A 24749-nucleotide genomic window follows, 5' to 3' on the forward strand; every position below is an offset into this window, starting at 1 on the left:
CGTACATGTGATGCAAACCAGACCTTGGGTCAGATTTATGAACCACTTGACTTAGCGTTTCTCCTTTGCCCTGCTCCTTACTCCTCCCCTCCTTCTGTCCTTCCCCACATCTGTCCATCTATCATCCCCATGGCCAGCGGAAGAGCATTAATCCCCCCTCATCCCATCCCTCACTCTTTTGGACAGCGAGAGAAAAGGAGGGGTTGGAGAGCAGGAGAACAAGGGAGAACCTGGGCTTACTTTCTCATAACGTTGCTCTAAAACTGTATCACAGTGCATGCACATATGATACCAGCCCATGCTTTCTTTCATTTATTACCCCACTATATTTAGGTGAGTGTTTCAGGATTCCCTTGGAAATTGTGTGTGTGTGTGTGTGTGTGTGTGTGTGTGTGTGTGGTGACATCTTGTCATCTCCAAGCTTGTTTTGATCCCACATCTTAATGTAAACCTGGACCACCCATGCTTAAAACGTGTGAAAGCTTCCAATTGGCAACTGCAGAAAACATGAAACATCACCTCAACTTCACAGAGACCCACAATAATACTACAAATACTGCTGAGACAACAACGTCATGTCGGCAACCTGTCCAGTGATGAGGTGACTGGGTCAAACAGAGTTCGTGTCCTGCTCTTGCTGGGCTGGTTTGACTCAAATGTGTCTGACATGTGAGGAGCGTTCAGTCATCCTGGGAGGTAAATGCCATGGAGGACGTTAAAGAGAAAGTCAAAAATTTAGCCAAATTGTGCTCGAAGTGTGAAGCTACTGCCCCAAGCATATTGTAATTACAACAATTACTATACTCTTCAGTTAGCACTTACTGTATATACTTGTATAACACTTATATACTTAATACTTACTGTATATATTATTTGTTTAGTTAGTGTTTTTTAAAACTTTCTATGATGCCCACATTCACCAAACATTATAAGTATGGTTTTAATTGCAAGTAGTTTGTCAAGCATTTATAAACTCTACATATACTCTAATTTATAAACTTCATAAAGTGCTGTAATTATCTCCTTGACGTTGAACTTCTTGGTCTAGTCTCACTTTTGATAATATTTTGATAATATAATATAAAATATATTATATTTCCCATAATCTCTACCGAAAGAGAGCAATGCAGCAGCACTTTAGTCCTTTAGCCTGTCCAACTCTCTCACCTCCTCACCTTTACACTCTGGTCAAAGCATCCAAAGCTTCAACTTTCATGATAATATTGTCCAAAATGTACGGTCTCTACTACTTCTACATTGGATTTCTCATTAATACAGTATAAGGCCAGCCCTGTGAGGGATTGGCAACCCTCCAGGGTGTACCCTGCCACGTGCCCGATGCTCCCTGGGATAGGCTCCAGGTTCCCCACGACCCTGAAGGATAAGTGGTATAGAAAATGGATGGATGGATACACTATAAGGTGAACGGTTTTAGGACACCTGATCATCACACTCATATGTGGTTCTTCCTCAAACTGTGGGAAGCACACAAATGTATAGAATGTATTTGTGTGCTGTAACTTTACAATTTCACAATTTTCCTTCACCGGAACTAAAAGGCCCACACTTGTTCTATCATGAAGATGCCATGTGCACAAAGCGAGCTCCATGAAGACATGGTTTGCCAAGTTTGGTATGGAAGAACTTGAGTGGCCTGCACAGAGCTCTGACCTCAACCCCACTAAACACCTTCGAAAAAAAACCACAACGCTGACTGCGTCCCAGGTCTCTTCACCTTATGTCAATGCCTGACCTCACTAACGCTCTTGTAAAGTACCTGAATGAGCACAGATCCTCACAACTACGCTCCAAAATGTAGTGGAAAGTCTTCCCAGAAGACTGGAGGTTATTATAACAGCAATAGAGGCGACTAAATCTGGAATGGGATGTTCAGAAAGCACATATTGGGGTGGGTGTCAGGTGTCCATAAACTTTTGGTCTAATTGTAACTTGTGCTCTTTTGTTTTCAGGAGCTAATGAAAATTGGCCAATGACCCTCATTTTTCCTACTGTTGGCATTTTTGCTCCTTAAACACCATTATAACTGCAGTAGCAATGCCAGCACCAATCAACAAATTATGAAATTTGAATGAAATGAAATGAAATGAAATGAAATGAAATGAAAACATATTTAATGTGTTTCAGGGTAAACTTAACGTTTAATGTTCACAATTTATTATAATGTCATGTGACATACTACAGTGATGACATGTTTATAAATCACCTTTAAGTAGACTTATTAAGAATTCTAGAAATAATGAAATTGAGTACTTGATGTATGTTATCCTATATTATAAATTGAATAGTATATGCTATATAAACAATTACAATCATGTATTATTTAAAAGGCTACTTAGTAAACATCATAATTTAGTAATTATAATTACTAGGAAAATTACTTTAACACCACATTACAATTCTCTCTGTTTCTCCACTCTCCTTTCTCTGCTCTCTCCACTCAGCCTTCTTCTTTTTCCTTGCCATGCGCCCAGAGTGACAGGTAGATTAAGGGGTGTGATAGATGCACCTCTCGCTGTCTCCCCTTCTCCATCTCCTCCCTCCCTCCTTCCCTCCCTCCCTCCCTCCCTCCCCCTCTCTCTCTCTCTCCCTCTCCCTCTCCCTCTATCTATCACAAGGCCTGGTGTAATTGTGGCTGCGTCGGCCTGGCACTGCGAGCTGCCATCCATCTCCTTAATAACAAACAGTCAGGAAAACGGATGGGGCTCAGGCTCCAAGTTAATCTCCATCTGTAAGGGGACCAGGCGAGGGAGGCAGTGAGGGAGGGATGGAGGAAGAGAGAAGGATGGAGGCAGATACGGAGAGACAGAGAACAACTCGAATATGACACTGTAGGAAACCTTGCCTGTCCTAATCTTTCCAAATGAAAAAAGGAAAGCTACACACACCGCGAGCAAGACAAGAAAAAAAAAGTTACTTAAAAAGTGTTTAAAGGATCAGATGATGCAAGACTAAGGTAAAGTGTGCAATAGTCTCACTTTCAGAACTGATAGGTGATTTGTGAATAATTTGTTCTTTTTTGAATGAGCCTTTTAAGCCAAGTGGGCAACTCACAGGCACAATATGATTTGTTTTTTCATCGAAATCAGGAACAGCAAGCTAAACATCTGACACCAACAATTCCTACCACTGACATACTGGTGATAAACATGCTGTTCCCTATCTGCCTTTGGTTTTCTCAATACAGCCCCACTCTGGTGCTGCGCATGCATCATCAGATGTCAAACATTTTGTTCCCTAATTTTTGTTCTTGAAATGGAGCCACAACATCTGGGGTAATTTGAAAACAGTTTTTTGTTCGACGGGGACTGGCATGTTTATCATTAAATACTGCAAATTTTTAATACTCAGCTCACTAACGTGAGTCATAATATCCACACAGCATAATTGGTTCTCATTAAAGTCATATAAAGCATGAAGATAAAACAAAATAGAGTGATATTAAAAATTGAATATTGTGTATATGAAACATCTAGCAACGTCTGAATGACAATAACAAGTTAAGAATGAGATAAAATGCTGCTTAAACACCAGCTGAGCTCCTTTATCAGACTGATCTGAGAACTGTCTGCATGTGGCTTAATATAGCTAAAAAGGCAAGCTTGATTGGCTTCCCTCTGTCACTCCAGCCTGCTAAGCCACTAAAGTAGAACTAATTAGTACGTCACAAGCACAGACAATCGGGTTTGTTCAACTCAGTATGTAACAACACAGTTATAGAGTTAACAGTAGTGTAGCTTTCAGTCACTAGGTTAACTTACGGTCGCTTGGTTAGCTTTGGGTCAATAATTAACTCTCACTCACTAGTTTTCTCAGACTCCAGGGACTGTCCAAGCATGAATGTTTTGATAAAAGCTGTGTGGGTGAGACAGGCGAATCAGGCAGATGATTGGTGAGGGTCAAACTCATGCAAGCTTTAGCTAAGATTAACCACTTTACAGTGAAAGGGGAGATATTTTGCTGAAGTAAATGGAAATATTGAAAAAGTCACTAATTCTTCTTCTTTTTTAAAGAGTAGATCGTGGCCACAAAACCAACATTATCTCTACATTCCCTTGTCAATTGTTTATTTGAAAACTCTGATTCATGGCTCTGATTGCATTACCAAAACTGAAACCACTGTAGTGTTACATATCATTCACTTGTATTGTATCTATTTTATTAGATTGTTCAGTTTGTCTTGTGGAGCACTGACTATAAAAGATTATGTATTGTTAGAAGTTATACCACAACACTGTTGAATTCTCGCTTCTGATTGTTCAGAAAGTGTTGATTCATTTACTACAATAGCAGCTCTGACAATAGTGCTGTCTGCAAGTCAAATAACAGGTTTGTATTAATACGCTCCTTCTAAAATGCTATCGTTGTATACCAACTGATGATGCAAAGGCACTTGTATGGTGAACGCTCCAAATAAAGGCAATTAAAAAATGTGTTTTTATTTAACAGAGAAAACATATAACCATTGATATGATTAAGCTTTCTGTAAAGGAGACTTTTATTTAACATTTATGGAAGGCGTCTACAGTGTCAGTACTTGGTGACAGTCAGTAGGTTTTGTGCTACGGAAAATGCCAGAGACCTTGGCACCTTTTTGGTAATATGACAAGTTGCGTAAAAAAGGTGAAGAAAAAAAGGCTGGTTGAGAAAATGTCTTTTCATAGCTGTTATAAGGTAAGTGATAACAGAAACTATCTTACTAACTAACAATATTAAATGTAACTAGGAACTATGTTCAACAGCATGACATCTCATTCTTTAAAGAATACAGAATGTCATTTCTAGCATACTGCTGTTGTATAAGAAGAATAAAACCCTTTGCGATGTGCTGTTGTAGGAAAATAATCAACTTGGTGCACACCGTTTAATTTATCATTCATCCATCCAGAAATACTGAGCAGGTTATATAAATAAGGCATGATGGGTTGCACTGTTATAGGAAAATAATCAACAACAGGATGGTGTAAGGCATGGAATACTCTTAGCACCCCGTTGTTGATTATTTTCCTATAACAGTGCATCCGATCATGTTTTATTCCTTATTAAACTGGATTATGAATTGTGTGAAATGTGGGCTATGAACATGGATATTGTAGGGTAAGTGGTCGTCATTGTAACCTGCTCAGTGTTGAGGTGCCACTTGAAATGATGGTTCAAATAACTCACAACACTGAACTTAATTCATGTAGACAGGTAGTGAGTCAGTACAAAACATTTCTTCCTACCCAGAGAGGTGTGCTGCACTACACTCATAAAAAAGCACTCTACTTCTCTGAGTCAGTATTAACCCTGGCTCTTTGTTGAACACAGCAGCAGTTCATGGGCAGCCTGCTCGTCTTTGATGTCCTACAGTGTGCTGGGGCATGCGGGGGTCACGGCAGCCATTAGAGTTTACAGTCCAGTCAACAGTGTCAAGTAGCCTGGGTGGCCAAGGTTAGCCAAGCTGGGACATGAAGAACTTACAGAACAGCACATGATCTGGGTGATATTATGAATAAGATTTTCATAGTAGTATATTTCATAATATTTAAAAATATTTTTTTCATATTTATCCTCTTAAAGTCATAGAAGTCCTCAGCTGATTCAGATTTACTTTCCTCACTCTTGTAAATATATATATTTCCTATACATTGAACTATATAATAAGCATTAAGATAACATATTAGCAGTAAACTAACTCCTTAATATTTCCAACCCTGATCATGGTGATCTACTGGTCAGAATCCAACAGAGTTAATCTGGCTAATCTATGAATTGGGGTTTGAGCTGAAATCTGAAGAAAGCTGAAAAAAGGCAGATCTCCAGGAACAGGCTGGGTGATCATTGGTGTAGGCCGTTCATCAGTTCCTCACTTTAGATCAGAGGTCACCAACCTCGTTCCTGGAGATCTACCTTTCTGAAGACTTTAGCTCCAGCCATAATTGTACCCACCTGACCATCTAATCATTGCCATAAGAAGTTCTTGATCACCTAAAACAGGTGTGTTAGATTTTGGTTGGAGATAAAACCTGCAGGAAGGTAGCTCTCAAGGAAGAGGCTTGGTGACCACTGCTTTAAATGCACTCAAACACTTACTCTGGTACTAATGCTGTGTTTTTGGTTTTTATTATCAAAACTAACAAAACACTCAGATTAACCGAATAGATAAAGAAGACAAAGATTGTGAATGCGAAAATTTAAGATGGAAGTTTTCGTTTTATTTTGCACCAGTGTGCGAATGAGAACATATACATTGATTCCTGTCATTTGCCTGCACCTGTCTCCTTCGTTATTGTACCTCTATAGTCGAACGTTAGCAAAAAGACACACAGTACTGACTGGCCAGTGAACAGAGAGAAAAAAGGGGTGCTCAGGCGAATACTGAACACCATCCAAAACAAACATTCACACTCTGACAGTGGCTGACAAACTGGCACATAAAAATAAAAGCATTCTCCATTTCTCAGACCCCTTTCACACCCACGTCCTAAATGGGTTTATTCAGTCACATTAGTGGCCTCCACCTTCAGCTGTGGACACACACACACACACACAGACACACACACACACTAAAACTGGGTCAGTTCAACAGCATAAATATTATCCTAGCAAACAACTGCCCAACTGCCTCTGTTTAAACTATGCATAATGTATAGATGTTTGTGTTCGTTCTGGTTCCACTACCATATTTCATAATCTTCGACGTTTGCAAATAAAACCCCCAGAGTGAATAGGTACACTTGGAAACAATGCCGTTAATCCGGACATTCAAAGGGCGTTGCTCCATTCACGTCCTTGTTAAATCGCCGTTGTTTGGCTATTAAAGGACCTTTTCTAGCTATGATCATCTCCATCGGGAAGCCGCCTCCCGGGGAGTTAAAGGGAAGCAGGTCGCTTGATCTCACTCCGCCCCCATTGCGCATGCGTGGGCATGACGCGCATGCGCGCTGCACACCGGGCCGTGCGGTTAGTGACAGTCGCTCATGTTCCCCTGGTGTGTAAAATGCGTGTGATTGTGCGCGCCTGCCGCTTTCTGCTCATTGAAGTTCCGACTGCCTGCTGGTGTTTACCGGCGGGAGGCCAATAAAGGAAACGTTTTGAATAATTGTTGCGTTAGTTAGGGGTAATTTACAACACAAGGCCGAGCTTCGGGTTTGCTACGACGCTGTCAAAGTGTTTCTTTCTCTTTTTTCCCCTCATGTCAGACATAAACTAGGGGGGGGGGGGGGGGGGGGGGGGGGGGGGCGGAATAAACGGGAGTTGACCTTAACTCAGATTCATCAGGCTGATATGAGATAACAACGTAACGAGGTAACAATTTAGTCACTAGTTAGTTACTTAAACCTAAAGCAAACTTTGCTATGTAGAAATAGTTGCACTAATTTACAGGTAACCCAATCAAATAGTCAGAAACAAAACAAAAACAACAACGAAGCAAAACAAAAACCTATGGCGTCGGTATGAGCAGGTCTAGCTAATGTAGCCTCAAACAAATAATAAAAACAAACCCCAAACGTCATTTATGGCTATTAAGAGACAATTGCGAATGATAGTAGAGAAGGAGGAGGGTTTTTTTTTCTTCCAGCAAATGTGTAATGAATGAGAGGCCATATGTTACTGTCACTGACCCTGACACATAACCGAGCCTAATGGAGTGGTGGAGTTAGAACAAATGGAGTGGTCTGTTTACATGTTTACAAACAAAAGTTGCGAGCTATTTAGAGTCTATATAGCCTAAAGGCTTAAGGGAATTAAAACAGAATAACAGTCTTGATGTGTATATGAAGTGTATATGTGAGGGTGTTTATTTGTGCAGCTCTTCAAATCCTCAGCAGGAATATTTCAGAAATTTCAGGAACTATACGACATAAGGGTGCTTGCTGTGTGTGTGTGTGTGTCTGTGTGTGTGTGTGTGTGTCTGGGGGGGGGGGGGGGGGTGCGCGAGAGCGTGCCGTTCAAGATAAAACGCAGGGGTCTTGCGTTTGTAATGCGTGAGCGTGTGTGTGTGATAAGAAGGGGGGCGCGAGAGACCCCGTCGCGTTTTGACCCCAGAAACGACTCCCGATCTCCAGCATCGCTCCCGCCTCCATTCGGCTTTTTAAACCGGGCCCATTGCTCGCTTCGCATACACATACACACTCGCGCGCGCGCACACACACTGTCTCTCTCTCTCTCTCTCTCTCTCTCACACACACACACACACACTAAGACACGCGCATATCCTTTTACAGCTTCTTGTCTTGGTCCATGGATGTAGTGATACACCGAGCAGATCGCTACACTGCCGCCGGGATCGGCGTCTCTCCAGCCCGCCAAGCAGCGCCGATTCACCGCGGAACAGCCTGAGATAGAGAGACGAGGAGAGAGAGTGAGAAAGCGAGCGAGCGAGCGAGCGAGAGCGAGAGAGAGAGAGAGCGAGCGATTGAGCGAGCGAGAGGATCCCCGCGTCTCAAGGTTTGGTGCGATCTATAGGTTACACCACAGAGTCGAGTTAACGCGTACAGTAGCGTACAGTGAGTCCAGATGGGAATTTAAAAGCACTGAAGGTTCTGCTCTCTTCCATGTCTTGTTGCAAGCCTACATTATAATCAGAGTTATGCGCATCCAAAACGAGCAGATCACTTCAAAACTTCATTACAGTCAGTGCTTTAAAACACGGATTTTGCACTCACACACTCACACACACACACACACGTGTTGGCAGTTGTGTTTTTGTAGATTACAGGCCAACACGCGAGATCTGATTTACTGAATCATCTCGCGCTTCGTTGCGCTTCCAGCTCTCATCTACTGACGATCATAGGCTACATTTCGCTCTCCATGCTTGTACCTATTTTGATGTGCATTCTTTTTTTCTTTCCTTTAAAAAAAATGATCTCTTAGTGATTGGGACTGGTGTTCTGTCCCGGACTGCCGGATCGGTGTGTGTTGTCTTCCGCGAGAAGAGCGCGGCTTTCCGTGGCGCATGGAGAAAAGGGTACGTTTCTGCTCATGCATGCTTGCTTTAAAAAGAATTAAAAACACAAATTAATAATAACAACAACAACAGCAATAATAACATCTTTAAGGCATTAGTGTCTTCACTTGAAGCACGACTGTTGATCTCGGAAGCAGGCGGTGTTTGGGTGGGAGTGAGATCCCGGATCTCTCCCAGTTTTGTTCAGCATCCTTCCTGCTTTTCTCAGCGCGCGCACACGCGGAGCTCAGGGCCACGTCCCAAATCACATATTCCCGTATTCGACACTATGCCAAAATAGTAGGGGCGTGTTATTTTGATATCTAGTCTAGTACTGTACTGTGGTTCTTTCTAAGTGTAAACAGAATGGCAAAAATATTAGTGAAAAATATAGCCTGGCTACTAGAATTTGACATGTTTATAGTTTGGACGCATGTGACAGCAAATAGCTTTCAACAAATAAAATATTTACCAAAAAAAAAAAAAACCCATAAAAACAAACAAACAAAAAAAACAAAACAAAACAAAAAAAACAAGGGCTTTACAAGGCCTGTCTTTATGACAAAAAGTATATAGAAGTAAAAAGTGAATTCAGTTTAATGAACGATCCGTGTATGTATTTTTTTTTTTTTTATGTAAAATGTAATTTTATAATGCATTATTGGCACTAAGAATATTACTGCATGACAAGATGGTAATATGAGCATTTAGGTCGTCCGGAAAAATGGCTTTTTCTTATAAAACCGCATTACTATATAGGCTATATAACCATAAGCAAACTGAAAACGAAGTGCACTCCTTTCTCAAAACCTCCCAAATATCTCTTCACAGTTTATAATTTAAGCTTAACCATCAGGATCAGAAATAATAGGCGCAAACAGCGGAAGAAAATAATAGACAGGGCCGAAGAAAAGCAGAGGAAGTCAGTAAGTAGGTCAACTTTTTTGCTAGACTGAGCTGGCGAGTTGAGCGGCTATAAGGGCGAATTGGCTCAGACCTTAATGCAGCATAATTCTGGCATATTTCCTTATTATCCATCCATAAAACATCTCTATATATCTCTAGCCTATCTATTGCCCTATAAGTATAATTTTATGTTTATGATGTCATATACACTACTAGGCCTACTTCTTCTGATCAGCGGGCAGCTAATTCATTTCCAGGTCAATCAAAATTACAAACGAAAGTTTCTACACCTTTCTGTTCTTTCAGTCCAAGTACAAATACGGATGTTTACTTTCAGAAGTGTAGTTGTCTTAAGCTTGGAAGGCCTGTGAATTTACACGTAAATATTTGATCAGGTAAGCTACAGATCGTATCATTTTAACTTAGGGAATTAGTTTTTTTTGGAAATGTTGGTGCAAAAAAAAAGGACGAGTGTTGTTACTGTTTTTTATAGTCTGAAATAGCTGTTATATAGACTGCATCATGGAAGTAAGAAATTTTTATTTATTTATTCAGCTTTCTGCATAGTAAAACATAAAGTATAATTTATGATAAGTTTTGTGTGTAATAAAAAAACGTGTAGTGCATAATAATAATAATAATAATAATAATAATAATAATAATAATACTCTAGTTATAACTATATATAGTGTCCAAGCTAATAAATAGCCTATATTATTGAGCCCCCCCCCCCTTTTTTGCCCTATTGACTTGTATGCTATTGTGAATTTGTAATATCAGAGTTAGAAGTAGCGCATGGGTTTTTAAAACAAAGTAGCCTACTAGCCTACTATATTACATATTAAGACTAAATAATAAAATACGTGTTTAGATAATTTTTTTGTGGATCTCTGTAGAATAACACACTATTTATACTCGTCTAGCTCAAAACGTAGGAGCTCGTTTAGAAACGAAACCAATCAACTTTTTTTTTTTATTATCCACAAATGAAGTGAACTAATTAAAGCAGCAATACACTTATTAAAGAGTGAATGCCCACGTGCATTTTGCGCACCGACATTTAAGCAGTAGGCTACCTAAAGTGCGAAGGGAGTTAAATCAAACGCAGTTAAAGTGTATTTAATACTACTTATTAGCACTGCTGTTATTTCTGTGTAGTTGTCACTTTAACTCTGATTATTATTTTGTCGTGCATAATACAGGCTGCTGCGTATTAATGTGATTGCTGTCGCCTAATTATTTCAATTTGTCAGCCTTCAGATTGCAGATTGGTAACAAGCAGGCCTAGAAGTCATAATGATGATCAACAATTGTATCTGGATCAGACTCAGCAGTTTATCTGAGCTTTGGTTTGATCACTTTATTTTTTTTTAAAAAAAGGGCGCAGATTGTGAACTAATATTTATCGAATGATCAGATGATGATGCTCAGGGATTAGAGAGTCATTACAGAATATTCTGGAATAGCGATCCTGTTTATAGCTCACCATATCCCTAAACTATTTATATGTAGCCTATATTTAATTGAATATATATCTTTTAAATAACAATCCTATAATCGGTCATTCTTTTATAGAGACTTTCCAGAAAGATACACATAGTCCAGTATGGCCTGTGACAGAATAACCATAGGCTAATATTTACTAAATCAGCTAATGCACGTTTAAACCAAATGTCTTAAAGCGCCTTAATGAGGCTTAAGAGGCGAGACGATACAGCGCATGCGCAGATTTACATGTTTACTACGCCACATTGTCGTCGTCCCTCCTAAATGTTCATGAAAAATCGCACATGAAAGCAATTCCTTTAATCAAGTATTACTGAAACTTAGCTACAAATATGATCTAAACAGCATGCATGGTGCTGAAGCGTTTATATATATATATATATATATATATATATATATATATATATATATATATATATATATATATATATATAAAACTGATGAATTACACAGAACATACCAATGAAGATCTTACACATAATATAAACATTTATGGTAGAAAAAAAATATTCTTTTCTCCTGTATGGTAACTCTAGAATATTTAAAGATTCAAGAGGTTCTTTAGATAACTAAAAATGTTTCTTCTATGGCATCGCTCTGTAGAACCTTTCCCAAAATCTTTCACGAGCATTTCATTATACAGTATATTTGTACGTTGGGTTTTACTTCTTATCATTTGTATTCTAATTTAATCGGATTAGTGTGACTACATCGGCTTGTGTTTATTGTAATGTCTTTTGTACTCAATTACCTGTAATAAGTGTTCTATGTGCATTTTAATATACTGTACACTTATCCAGAGACATAAAATAAGGTACATGTATTCACTGAGGTACAAACAATGTCAATTTACTCAGAAAGGAATCTTAGTGGTCCTTAAGGTTCAATTATGTAACATTTAAAAAAAAAAAGAAATCAAAACTAAACATCTTTTGTTGTTAGTTACTAGTTACTTCATGTCTTACTGTTCATGGTCCTCAAGTGTCAATCATTTTTACAGACAACTATTTTTTCATTGTACTTTTGCATCCTCACCTGTAAACATTATCAACACATCATGATGCACATGCAGGCTGGGGAAAATAATATTAACCAATTATATGGTAAATATATTCGGGTCTGAATGTTTGTTTTGGAATGCTCACTTTTCATTATCTGGTCAAATTTCTATAGATAAAAGCTGTACATTGTTTCTCACCCATATATCTTATTTTATTTTATTTTTAAATGAATGTGTTAAAAGGTCCTGTAATTAAAGGTGCAGTGATGTGGGTCAATATATTTATTGACAATATATGTAATCTGAAAGTTGCAGTTCAATACTTCTATTTCTTTTTTTCTCAGTATGAAGAGCTGGTGCAGTACCCAGGGTCAGAGGTCATGCCCATGGGGGGGTACGGCGAAGCGATGAGGTCGCTACCGCCGCATCACTATGCCCATGGCGTTCCTGACTCTCTCAAACACTACCGTGATCAGATCTACGGGTGAGAGATACATAAACGTGATACACTTATGTCACATGTCACATGAGCGCTTCCTGTTTAAACACTGGGATGTTAGAGTGTACGCTCTAAAACTTTATAATATGTGTGCAGCCACCCTCTGTTTCCACTCTTGGCCTTGGTGTTTGAGAAGTGTGAACTGGCCACGTGCTCACCACGTGACTCCAGCTCGCTGTCAAATGCGTCCCATCATCCCAGCATGACGGGTCACAGCGACGTCTGCTCGTCTGAATCGTTCAACGAAGACATCGCGGCCTTCGCCAAACAGGTGAGTGGAAGCACTGACAGCCAATCGGATTCCTTGCACTTCGATAAGTAACAGAGATCAATATATTTGTTTGTGTTTTTAGATCCGTTCAGAGAAACCCATCTTTTCATCAAATCCAGAACTGGACAATCTGGTGAGATGTACTGCCTTAACAAACACACCTAGACAAAGCAGGGTTCATATATGTTTACATTTTTTTAAATAGTAGCTTTGATTGGTATTTGCTCATATTTGAATTCCAGTGTAGTATTAAATGTGGTTGTGATAATCTGTTAGTTTGTTAGAGATATTTCTAGTCTAGTTTTTGTATACTCCATGTTGGCTCTTTTATTTTATTTCATTTCATTTCAGAGGCAGTGTTTCTTGTTTTAGTTTAATGGTAAATTTTTTTTGGTTCCTGAATGGTGCAATAGGAAAGCAGGTGCACTATTAGCTCATGCCGCATTTTGCTAGTTCAAATCCAGATGATGCCAAAGCCGTCCGTGACTGGGAGTCAAGAACGCGTAATTGGTGGAAGATACAGCATTACTCTTTTTCTACTGTCAATCAGTGCGACACTAGCCAATTGAGCATCTGTGAGCTCATTTATGTGGAAGAGGATGGATAGCGTTTTCCTCCGAGTGTGTTACGCTGCCCTGTGACAGCATATGCAGCAGTTTGAGATCTGGTGTCTCTGAGGAAGCATGTACCTGTGAGCATGTGAGCTTTGACCCATAGCTGGTAGCTGGCGTGGGCAGGAATTGGGAAAGATACAGTCCCATGACTTGTGATTAATCAGATTATCAGAAATCAGAATGTTTTTCGAATTAGTACTTATATGTTTTTAATTTTCTGCAGATGATCCAGGCCATCCAAGTACTACGCTTTCACCTACTAGAGCTAGAAAAGGTACAGTGATATTGCAGCTTTCTTTGTTTGTTATTAACTAGTGACTATTTTATTACTTTTCTCAAGAATCTGTTTGCTTTCTGATCTTGCAGGTTCATGATCTGTGTGATAATTTCTGTCATCGCTACATCACCTGTCTTAAGGGCAAAATGCCCACTGATTTGGTGCTAGAGGATCGCGAGTCCGGGTCCAAATCAGACATGGAGGATTTCACAGGTTCTTGCACAAGTCTTTCAGAGCAGGTGAGTGAATAGGATGGGCGGATGGGATTCTAAGTTGCCAGTTCAGTTTTGCTCTCCTCTATAGGTGATTAGTGAAGATGGCTCTCAGAGTGTATTTGTTTAACTGTGTGTCTTTTGCATAATCTAGAATCAGTCTTGGTTGCGAGACACAGATGACTGTTTGTCAACGCCGTCAGGCACCCCGAGCGCCTCCTGTGGACTTGCCACACACAGTGTGGACGCTTGCAGCGACGCTGGTATTTACAACACACAGAAATACACACACATTTTGAAAGGTTTTCAGTTCTCCAGAAATTTTGAATGTCTAATACTGATAATTCAAGGTGACCTGAATGTTTCACCACATTATATAGTGTTTCTTTCTGAGGTTGATCTAATGTCATCAGTATGTACCTTCAAATCCTGACATGCCTCATAATTTAATTACTGTACATTTAAACATTATTTACACACTTTCAAAAGTTTAATATGGTTATTTTCTTCTTTCTCTCACTGCTATTATTTATTCTTTATTTTATATATATTACTTCACACTGCATTTAAAATGAAAATTGTAAAATTATTATTATTATTATTATTATTATTATTATTATTATAGCTAAAAAGTAGTGAGATAAAAAGTCATGAGAATCCAAAATTAAATCAATGTTAGCAATTAAATATTTTCAAGAATTAGGAACTGAAATGTGGAGCTGGAAATAGGCTGGTAGATGAGGAAATTTAAAGATCTGGAGTGAGAGAATTCAGAGGGGCGCACTGATGACATGAGTAAAAGCAGTGTAGCTCCAGGAACAGAAAGATGTTGCAGGAACGTGTTCGACTTGAAGAAAACATGTTCATCTACATGAGATTTGACATAATGGCACTAAACACACACACACACACACACACACACACACACACACACACACACACACACACACACACACACTTACTTCAACAAAAACAAGGAACTACAGCATTATAAAGACTAATTTTACCCTTGTTGCATCTTACAGGAGATGGACTGGACGGAGCTGTAGCATCTCCTAGCACAGGAGAAGAGGATGAGACAGACCGAGACCGACGAAACAACAAGAAACGAGGGATCTTTCCCAAAGTGGCAACCAACATCATGAGAGCTTGGCTCTTCCAGCACCTATCAGTAAGTCAGACAAGGAGGCACTGAAAAAAGAAACCCCAACAGAACTGACTTAGTGTTTATTATAGTAGAAAGACAAATAAGAGAAGTATATTAGGGGAAGATAGTTTCAAAAAGAGATGCTGGAGATCTAATAGAAGATTCCAGAGAGCAAGTCATGGCGTCTCAAACCAGTCGGTGTGAAATCTGAATTTTATGAACTCGCAGCCGGGGAATTATTGCACAGCTGAATGGAGTTGAAATGAGAGGTGCCGGCGCAGTACAGTAACGAGCATATGGTAATTAGCCGCTAATGAAGCTGCTGTAATTACGCACATAATTGAGCTCCAGCACATTGACTATAAATAAAGACAGGAGAGGCACTGTGCAGACACCATTGGCTCTGTCTAGATCGAAGATTCCTTGGTGCCTGTTCAGTTATTACAGAGTCGGATTGTACTTTGTTATACGGTGACTTCATGTGCACTTTTAAAATGGTGTGGTCTATATATACGGCATGAATGAGATTTGAATGAGATTTCACATGCTCTTATGGCCAATACAAAACACATTTCTTTAATGTTTCATTACAAAAATAAAGACCTACCCACAATTGACCACTAAACCTGTCCTTTCCTCTGCCGTCATGACATGAAGTTATAATTACTTGTTGCGTAAAATTTTTTTGTCCCATAACAGCATCCGTACCCTTCCGAAGAACAGAAAAAACAACTCTCTCAAGACACAGGACTCACCATCCTTCAGGTCAACAACTGGTAAGTACACCTCTAACCTCAATCAGCAACTTCCTCTTCACACTGCACTTCCTTCTGCGATCGTTGATGGATGGCAGCTGATGAACCAGCTACTGCACCGCGATCAATACTCACTTTTAATTAGGATTTATGTTAGCTGTGGAAACATTAATAATGCCCATGCTTATCTGCGTATCTATTTATTCAGGCTTTATGAACATTTTCATTTACTCAACATCAGTTATGGATTTATTAATCCCATTCTTTCCAGGCTGGGCCTATGTATTGCATTACAAGTACAATATACTGTATAATAGCAGCGAGCCATTTTGTTTCTTATACAGAAACATCTTATACATGTCTATTATTTAAATCTGAGTAATGTCTATGAATCATTGAATTTCTTGTCATTCATTGTATTAACATAATGATCATTAGTGTTTCTTAGTCATGTTAAGTGACCTGAACTACCAGACTCTCTATCTTGTGAAATTGAATACTTTAAAAAAAAATAAAATAAATCACCATTAGCTCTCATTTGCAACATATCTGCACTATATTTCTGTGTGTAATGTGTGATGTCTGTACTCTCATCTTGCTCAGGTTTATAAACGCCCGACGCAGAATAGTCCAGCCCATGATTGACCAGTCAAATCGCTCAGGTAAACAACAACAACTAAACTAAATAACTTGTATAACATGCCATTTTATTTCAACTGGATTTGTGTCTAAGTGCTCTGAATCAATTTTGTATATATGTGTGTGTGAACACACAGGTCAAGGTGCCCCGTACAGCCCAGAGGGAGGCGCGTTAGGAGGTTATGGATTAGAAAGTCAGCCTCACTTAGGCCTTCGGACAGCAGGTAAATGTATATAGTGGCTAGAAGAAAACCATTCCCAGTGTATTATAATCCATGTAATATATACGCCAAGGATCATACTGTGTTCTGATTGGTCTTATTTGATTATATTGGGATGCGGCTAAATTGAAGCACACATCTAATTCTAAGCTCTTGGACATAACAATGACAACGAGTGTGGTTTAATGATTTAGGCTGGACCTATATTTATGTCAGTGTAGTGTAGTAAATAAGGAGTTTTTAAACATTTCATAGCCAGAGACCGCCTCAGTAAAGATTTATTTTATGAACATAATTCAGCGAATTAGATATTAGGCTCATTAATCAAATGTGTGCTGAAATATTTTGGTGATTGATTGAATTTTGGCATTATTTATAATGATTTGAGGTATTGAGCTTTGGATTAAACGCATTCAATTCAAGGGAGCAGTCAAATAATCTAATATAAAAATCTAATAAGTTTAATAATGTTGGTTGCTATTTTCACCACTGCAACAAAATAAAACAAACAAACTAAAAAAATCACAGACTCCCTGACTTTGTGAACCACACGACTAAAAAGTGTAAAACACACACACACACACACACACACACACAAACCAAGTGACATGAATTTTATGTTTCAGTTAGTTTAAAGAGAAAACTTGGGAGGCAGCAGAGTCAGCTTTAGACATGTTCCACTTACCTTCAACTTTTTAGTAGACATATAGTTTTATTAATCATAAAATTAGCACTGATTATTAATTCTATAAGTAATGACAAAATGAATACAAATCAATTCAACAGTACAGCAAGGACAGCTATTAATACGAGTTCAGACTTGAATCAACTGTAAATAATTATGGACTCTCACCATCCTTCATCTTTCTGTTTCCATTCTGCAGGTCTTCAGGGAATGCCGTCTCTGCCTGCAGACTACCCCGGTGCGCTCTTGCCCCAGCCGGGTTACACCCATGCGGCACCGTCGCTGCACCCATACCCCGGCCCCCACCCTGCCATGCTACTGCACCCACCCCCCCATCCGCACTCCGCCGAGCCTCTAATTGGACAAGGCCTGGACATCCATGCCCACTGAGAGCGGGGGAGGGGAAGGGGCCAACAGGAAACTGGGCCCACGCACTCCGAGTGCACTAGTTTCACCTCAGTAACACGACGGCACGATTTCATAAACTTTGTCATGTTATGACACTAACCCTTTATAATCACCGTCTTAAAAACTGACACAAAACCTTCTATGTCTTTTTTTTTGTTACATTACAAACTGATATCAGCGTCAGCACAGTGGTATGGTTCAGGCTTTTTCCTACTGCACAAATGACTGGAAATTTTGCCAACACAAAACTGGATCTGGATTTTGCTCCATCAGCCAAAGTGCTGGGCCAAAATTTTCCAGCTTTATAGTTATAGATAAGCATCAACGAAGAGCTGATGGTACTCGGGGACGAGCTGTTCATGCCATGCAGAGTAGTTAGTAGATTTGCCCCACATTGTGCTGTGCTATTTCTTAACCCGTGCCAATGTTTAAGTTTAATTTTTTTTTTTTTTTAAAGTATAAGCACAACAAATTATTTTTTTTACAAACAAAAGAATTAAACAGAGGTTCTAATGGTGTTGCATATGTCCACTGTACAACTCTGTTTTCATCATATTTTTGTTGGCAATCTGGTGAAAGTTAATTAATTTTATCATAGTGCAAATTTATTGATTAGTTCTTACTGTTGATGAAATGTAATAATCCATCGGCAAGCCTTTTCAGGCTCGTAATTTCATTCATTTAATCATGTATTCCATGTTGATTTTGAGCGTGGTGCTGTTCACGCTCAGAAAAAAGGGTACAAACAAGTGTTGTTGTTGCTAGGCTGGTGCATCTTATGTATGTATCATTTACCTAGAAAGGTGCATATAGTGTATCTTTTATACTCAAAAACTAAATACGGTTCATTTTACATACCTTAAGTCATTTTAAAAGGTGCACTATCTGGGTGAAAGATACAAAAACATGCACCCTTGGTTCAGGGTACCACTCCTCTGACAAAAAAAAAAGGTAGTTTAATACTGAAAGTGTTGCACCATAAAGACAGAGTAGTCATTTTTATGTTATGTCTATGAAATTGGTAGAGAATGTCCCAGAATCCCAAGTTCCATTGGGTCATGGTTTGGCTTGTCCTCATTTCAGATTGTGCAGTGGAAAAATACCCAGACAGCCACACTGCCTGAATGTTGCATTTCTCACACATAAACGTACACAACATACATGTAAAAAAAATATCGTCTGGTTAGACTCATGTCTTCCTATGGCCTTTCTGCTTCCTGAACTGAAATTTGGGGCTTTCGGAGCCTCTCTGCCTTGCCCAGAGACTGCTCATCCGGAACGTGAACAGAGGAGCACACCAGATATCTGCAGTCTGGTGCCTTCACAACTGTACCAAAAAGTCCTGTAACTGTCTCCTTGAACCAACGTATTCAAGCCTTCCCACAAACCCAAAGACTTAATTGCTGGATCTGTTCGACGAAATGAGAGCTTGAACTGTGAAAAATAGCTGGGTTCCTCAAGCAGTCCTATATGCTATGGACCAATCCTAGTCTTCCCATAAAGAGGGCAGTTTAACCCCTTGTCATTAATGGCACTCTTGTCATTTGTACACCATATTTAATTTAATTTTGCTTTAATGTTTAATCTATTTTTGTATTTATGTCTGCCAAAAACTATTGAGTCATTGAGTATCACCAAACTTTGAGTTGATGTTAATCTTCAGGTTTTTTTTTTTTAAAGTTTGTATTAAAAGTAGCATTCACCATGTCCTAACAGTCATATGTTAAGTTTGCTGTAAAGGATCAAACTAGCGCAGTGTCTTTGTTAATCACATGTATTCTGTGTTAACATTTTTTGGTAAAGTGTTCAAACAGAGTAAATTCTGTGACAAGTTCTGCAAGTACCGATGTCGGGTCCATTTGGTTTCTTATACAGAGGGATATGTTCCTGCCTGTTTTTAAGTAACTTGTCTAATATTTGGAAGCTATCTTGTCAAGACCTTGTCCCTCACGTCTGTAATAATAAAACAAATATAAACCCAGTGGTAAAAATGAGGATAATACTTATGATGATAATTGAATGGTTGACGATTACATTACTATAGACCAAAAGTTTCTTTCTCTTGTTTTAGATATAGTGAAATAGCATACTTCCTGTTGAATATAATTATGTATTATATAAAATATAACATAGTCCTGTTGAATATAATTTATATTCTATTTGCATCCAAAGAAAACTAACTAAAGCCGATAGCAGCATAGTAATATTTATTTCTATTTTATTTCATATTAATATTTACATATTTATTATTTGTCAGTAACATACAACCGTCACAGTGATCATCACATGGGCTACAGAGGGTTGCGGGGGAGCCTGGAACCTATTCCAGGGTACTCGGGGCACAAGGTGGGGGACACCCTGGACAGGGTGTCAACCCATCGCAGGGCACAATCACACAGATTCACACACCCATTCACACATTACAAACAATTTTGGAAATGTCAATCAGCCTACAACGCATGTCTTTGGATTGGGGGAGGAAACCAGAGTACCCAGAGGAAACCCCCGAAGCACAGGGAGAACATGCAAACTCTATGCAACCTCCAACCCCGGAGGTGCGAGGCAAACGTGACCAAAGCACTGTAGCACCAAAAACTTACACCATCCCACTTTCTCAACCACACAAAAACATTAATATTGCACAAAACATACATGACTAACATTAAAATAATCTTACATAATGAATATATATTTGTAATTAGATATATTCTTTATATTCGCAGTATAAGTCGGTACAACAAAAATTCCATATTTGTTCATATTTTCGCTGAATCCGTTAAAAAAGCTTAAAGAATCAAATATTAAAGAATGCAAATAGAATTAGTTTTATCTTTGTCTGAGACCACATTCAATTTAAAACTGAAAATAAACAGAAAGTTTCAGAATTTTCAAAAATGAGTCTGATCCCTTCTATGTTCAGATGAAACTCCACTGGACTTGATCTAACATGAGTCATCAGCTTTTACACAAACTTGTGGAGTCTATGCCAGCTCGAGCACATGCTATCATTAAAGTAAAAGAGCACTAGGAACTTTTGAAATGCATGTAAATACTTCTAAGAGTGCTCATTTCACTCACGTTAATGATGATAATATAATTAAGGATTTTGTATTGCATTTGAAAAGAACATAAAATAAAAGCATCATCGCTACTGGTAGACTTTTGGACCTTGCTGTATTCTAATCAGAGTGCAGAATAAACTAACCCTAGACCCTAGTTACTAGATTTGTTATTTGGTTGTCTAATTTGCTTTGTTGTTCTGAGCAGGTTGTTAAACCCAAAACTCAAGTCTAAAAATTAGACTTTTAGTCTAAACACTAAGCAACATTACAGAAACAAAAGCATACCCATGGGCTTTTGCTTTACCCATGAGCCCTTGCAATCCTGGTTAAAAGTGAGACTATTCATGCCTAGCGACCTTCCCACTCTTTCTTTCATCCACTCGCTTCTGCACTTTTCATGCATTGCGACCCCTAACCATGCTAATGTGATGAATGCAGCTTGCAGCAGGGGTTAGAGTTCGTCCAGGGGTTAACAGGAAGTGGCATCTCTCTTTGACCCCTGCAGCTAACCCTGAGCCACTTTAGATCTTGGTTGCTTTCACTGTTTTCTTCTTGTATAATAATGGATGTTTACCCTGGGTGCAAGGCATTTTAACGGACATTGTGGACTTGCTCCATGTTGGACACAAAGCTTCGGAGGAAAAAGAAGAAGAAGAAAAGCATTCAGTGTTTTTGAATTTCCATGAATTAAAATGAAGATGTAGAAAAGATATGCAGACATATAAAAGGAAAACTAAGGGGTAGGGGTAGCTTAGTTCCCATCAAATGTATCCTATAATTGCCAGTGAGTGTTGAATGTTCACTGGTGTATATGGATGTAGTAACTTCCTGCAGCAGGGAGGAACCATGGACACACAATCTACGCAAATTCGCATTTATAATATCTCCAGCGTTATTATACTTGTACAATGTGTATGTGATCATGTGTGCATGTGTGTGTGTGTAGCTTTGTGTGAGAGGAAGGGGGAGTGGGAGGACTGCGAACGGACATTAATCATCCAATTACACACCTGTCAGAATATAGACAAGGGAGCTGAGGAGGGAGAGAGGGAAAGAGGGAAAGCGAAAAAAAGAGAGAGTGGGGTAAAATATGCTAAATTGCAAAGAACTGTGGTTTTGTTTAGAGAACGGTAATGGACAGAAAAAGCAATGAGTAAGAGTTAAGCTAGAGATTAAAGACGGATAGTGAAGGCTCCTCAATATTACAGTGGAAGCGTTTTGGTCGTTCTTTGCTTTGTCTCAAATCACAAACCTACAGCAAAAACGTGAAGATTCTACTAACTGCTTTTAAAATGCAGGAGTCGTAAACTTATATTATATTTATACTGAAGTGATTTAGAAATTATCCATGTTATTGAATGTCTTAAAGAAAAGTCATATGATTCAAATATGAAATTTACACATGGGGCTTTTAGACATGTTCTGTTTCACACAGGTTTCACATTTTTATTTTCAGATATGATATTCTCCCCACTACATGATTCATTTCCATCCATCCATCCATCCATCTATTTCAGTACCGCTTATCCTACAAAGAGTTGCAGGGAAGCCTGGAGCCTATCCCAAGGAACTCTGAGCACAAGGTGGGGGACAACCAATCCATTGCAGGGCACAATCACACACATACACACACACACACACACATTCACAGACTACAGAAAATTTGAAAACGCCAATCAGCCTATCGCACATGTCTTCGGCCTGGGGGAGGAAACCGGAGTATCCGGAGGAAACCCCCGAAGCACAGGGAGAACATGCATGCTCTGCACACACTGGGTGGAGGCGGGAATCGAACCACAGCTGTGCAAGGGAAACATGCTAATCACTAATCCCCCGTGCCCCACTCATTTATTTTCACATGCAATTATTATTATTATTATTTTAAATGAAGCATACACAAGGTTGTTTTTCTCGCATGAATAATTCTTCTTATTTACTTATTTATTTAAAAATATTTTTGGTGTGCAATTTCAGGGCATAACATGGTAAAATGCACCGTTATTTGCTTTTCACATTTATTATTCACATGATAACATGTGAAAAAGATGTTCCACACAGAACTCCACGTGTAATTTACACATGTGGCGTTTAGGCACTTCACACGCTTTGTTTCACATATATTATCACATTATTAATTTATTTTGACATCATCACACGTGTTTTTTTTTTTCACATGACTCTTTGAATTTGAATTTCCTCTATGGGGGTTCAATAAAAGTACATGTTATCTCTTATCTTATCTTATCTTTATGTTCACATGTGATTTTTTTCCCCACGATTTGTTTAGTTTCTCACATCTAGGCCATGTGGTTTTATTCTTTGATCTGATTTCCTCATTCCTCATATTAATACCTCTTTTTCAGATGTGATCACATCTTGTTCACATCATGCCCCGTGCAATTTCAGGGCATAGCATATTGAAATACACCTTTACATGTTTTTGATCCCAGGATGTGAAAAACTTCTAATCACACGTGAAATGTAAACAAAAGGCAAGAAAAAGAAGAATATGCACAGTAGATTGTTTATACTGCATCCACCAGATTAACTCAGGGAGTAAATTGGTTTGAAAGTGTTGGAGAAGGTTTAGCCACCGATGTTCGTTTATTTATCTCCATTAATGGCAGCACAGTCATTAGAGCTGACACTCATTAGTGAGCTGTCAGTCAGAACTTTCCCAGCAGAGGAACGCACAGCGGTCTTTACTGATCCAAGCAAACAGAAGTGTGTGTGCAGGCGTGATCGGCGTGTGTTCATGGGCTCTTCTCTTTTCCCTCCCTGTAGGAATGCTGTCCCTATGTTTCAAACGCCTCAGGCCTCCACCATCTGTGTATTCACGAACTCACACGTGAAGGCCATATATCTAATTTACAGCCTAGCTGAATGCATAATATTGTTTTATACTGGAAATCACGTGTTCAAATGCACAATCATGTATGTTAAAAAGAAATGTCATGTTGTTAACTGGGTAGTTCACAGAGGCTTTCAGATTCCAGTTGGATTTCACATGGGGGGGGGGGGGGGGACGGGGGGGTTTGAGGCCAGCCCAGATGTTTTATTAGCAACGCTATGATCATAAATGCAGGCGGAATGCCAGATGCCTCATTAGGCAAATGTGATTAGGTTTGCAATTTTGACTTTTGACTTCCATATGTACCCTGCGAACGTGTGTGTTTGTGATTAAGGACGATGGATTACCGTGTGTGCATGATCAAGCATGTCTATGCATGTACAAGCATATGAGGGAGCATGCATGAGCAGTAGCATGTGTGCATTTCTGTGTACACACATGTATGTCATGCTGCTTGTATTTGGCTTAACTAGTCTCAGCTACAGGAGGGACCTATTTATAGCATAACTACAGTTTCCTGTAATGACCCAGCTCTGTTCGAATGAACTGGATGGAAATAAAAGGACAGGTCAATAAAATTATCAAGATGATTTTATTTTAAACATAAATGCACCATAATAATCAGAAACAACAACAACTACAACAACAACAACAACAACAACAAGAAGGACTAGCTGTGACAAGCAGATTGAATGTTATATTTTCTTACTACTAGACAAAAATATCTGAAACAGACGCAACAG

The 24749-nt window shown here is 39.0% G+C and overlaps 1 protein-coding gene across 1 annotated transcript; it reads left to right on the plus strand.

Moving 5' to 3' along the window:
• The first annotated feature begins 8373 nt into the window (after positions 1-8373).
• meis3 (myeloid ecotropic viral integration site 3) lies at positions 8374-19067 on the plus strand. Its single transcript, XM_053652030.1, has 13 exons — positions 8374-8451; positions 8881-8974; positions 12710-12849; positions 12961-13135; positions 13218-13268; positions 13973-14023; positions 14116-14265; positions 14393-14501; positions 15264-15409; positions 16085-16161; positions 16744-16802; positions 16917-17003; positions 17885-19067. The coding sequence occupies exons 2-13, from the start codon at positions 8963-8965 to the stop codon at positions 18073-18075; spliced, it is 1248 nt and encodes a 415-aa protein (XP_053508005.1). The 5' UTR covers positions 8374-8451; positions 8881-8962; the 3' UTR covers positions 18076-19067.
• Positions 19068-24749: the final 5682 nt, after the last annotated feature.

This window comes from Ictalurus furcatus, chromosome 20 (genome assembly GCF_023375685.1).
Source record: "Ictalurus furcatus strain D&B chromosome 20, Billie_1.0, whole genome shotgun sequence".
NCBI classification, from domain to species: domain Eukaryota; kingdom Metazoa; phylum Chordata; class Actinopteri; order Siluriformes; family Ictaluridae; genus Ictalurus; species Ictalurus furcatus.

Bases quoted from the DNA above. Each gene is read 5' to 3' on its own strand.
- meis3 (XM_053652030.1), top strand. The intron at 15,410-16,084 runs GTAAGTCAGACA...GTCCCATAACAG, and splicing joins GGCTCTTCCAGCACCTATCA to CATCCGTACCCTTCCGAAGA. The intron at 16,803-16,916 runs GTAAACAACAAC...GTGAACACACAG, and splicing joins TGACCAGTCAAATCGCTCAG to GTCAAGGTGCCCCGTACAGC.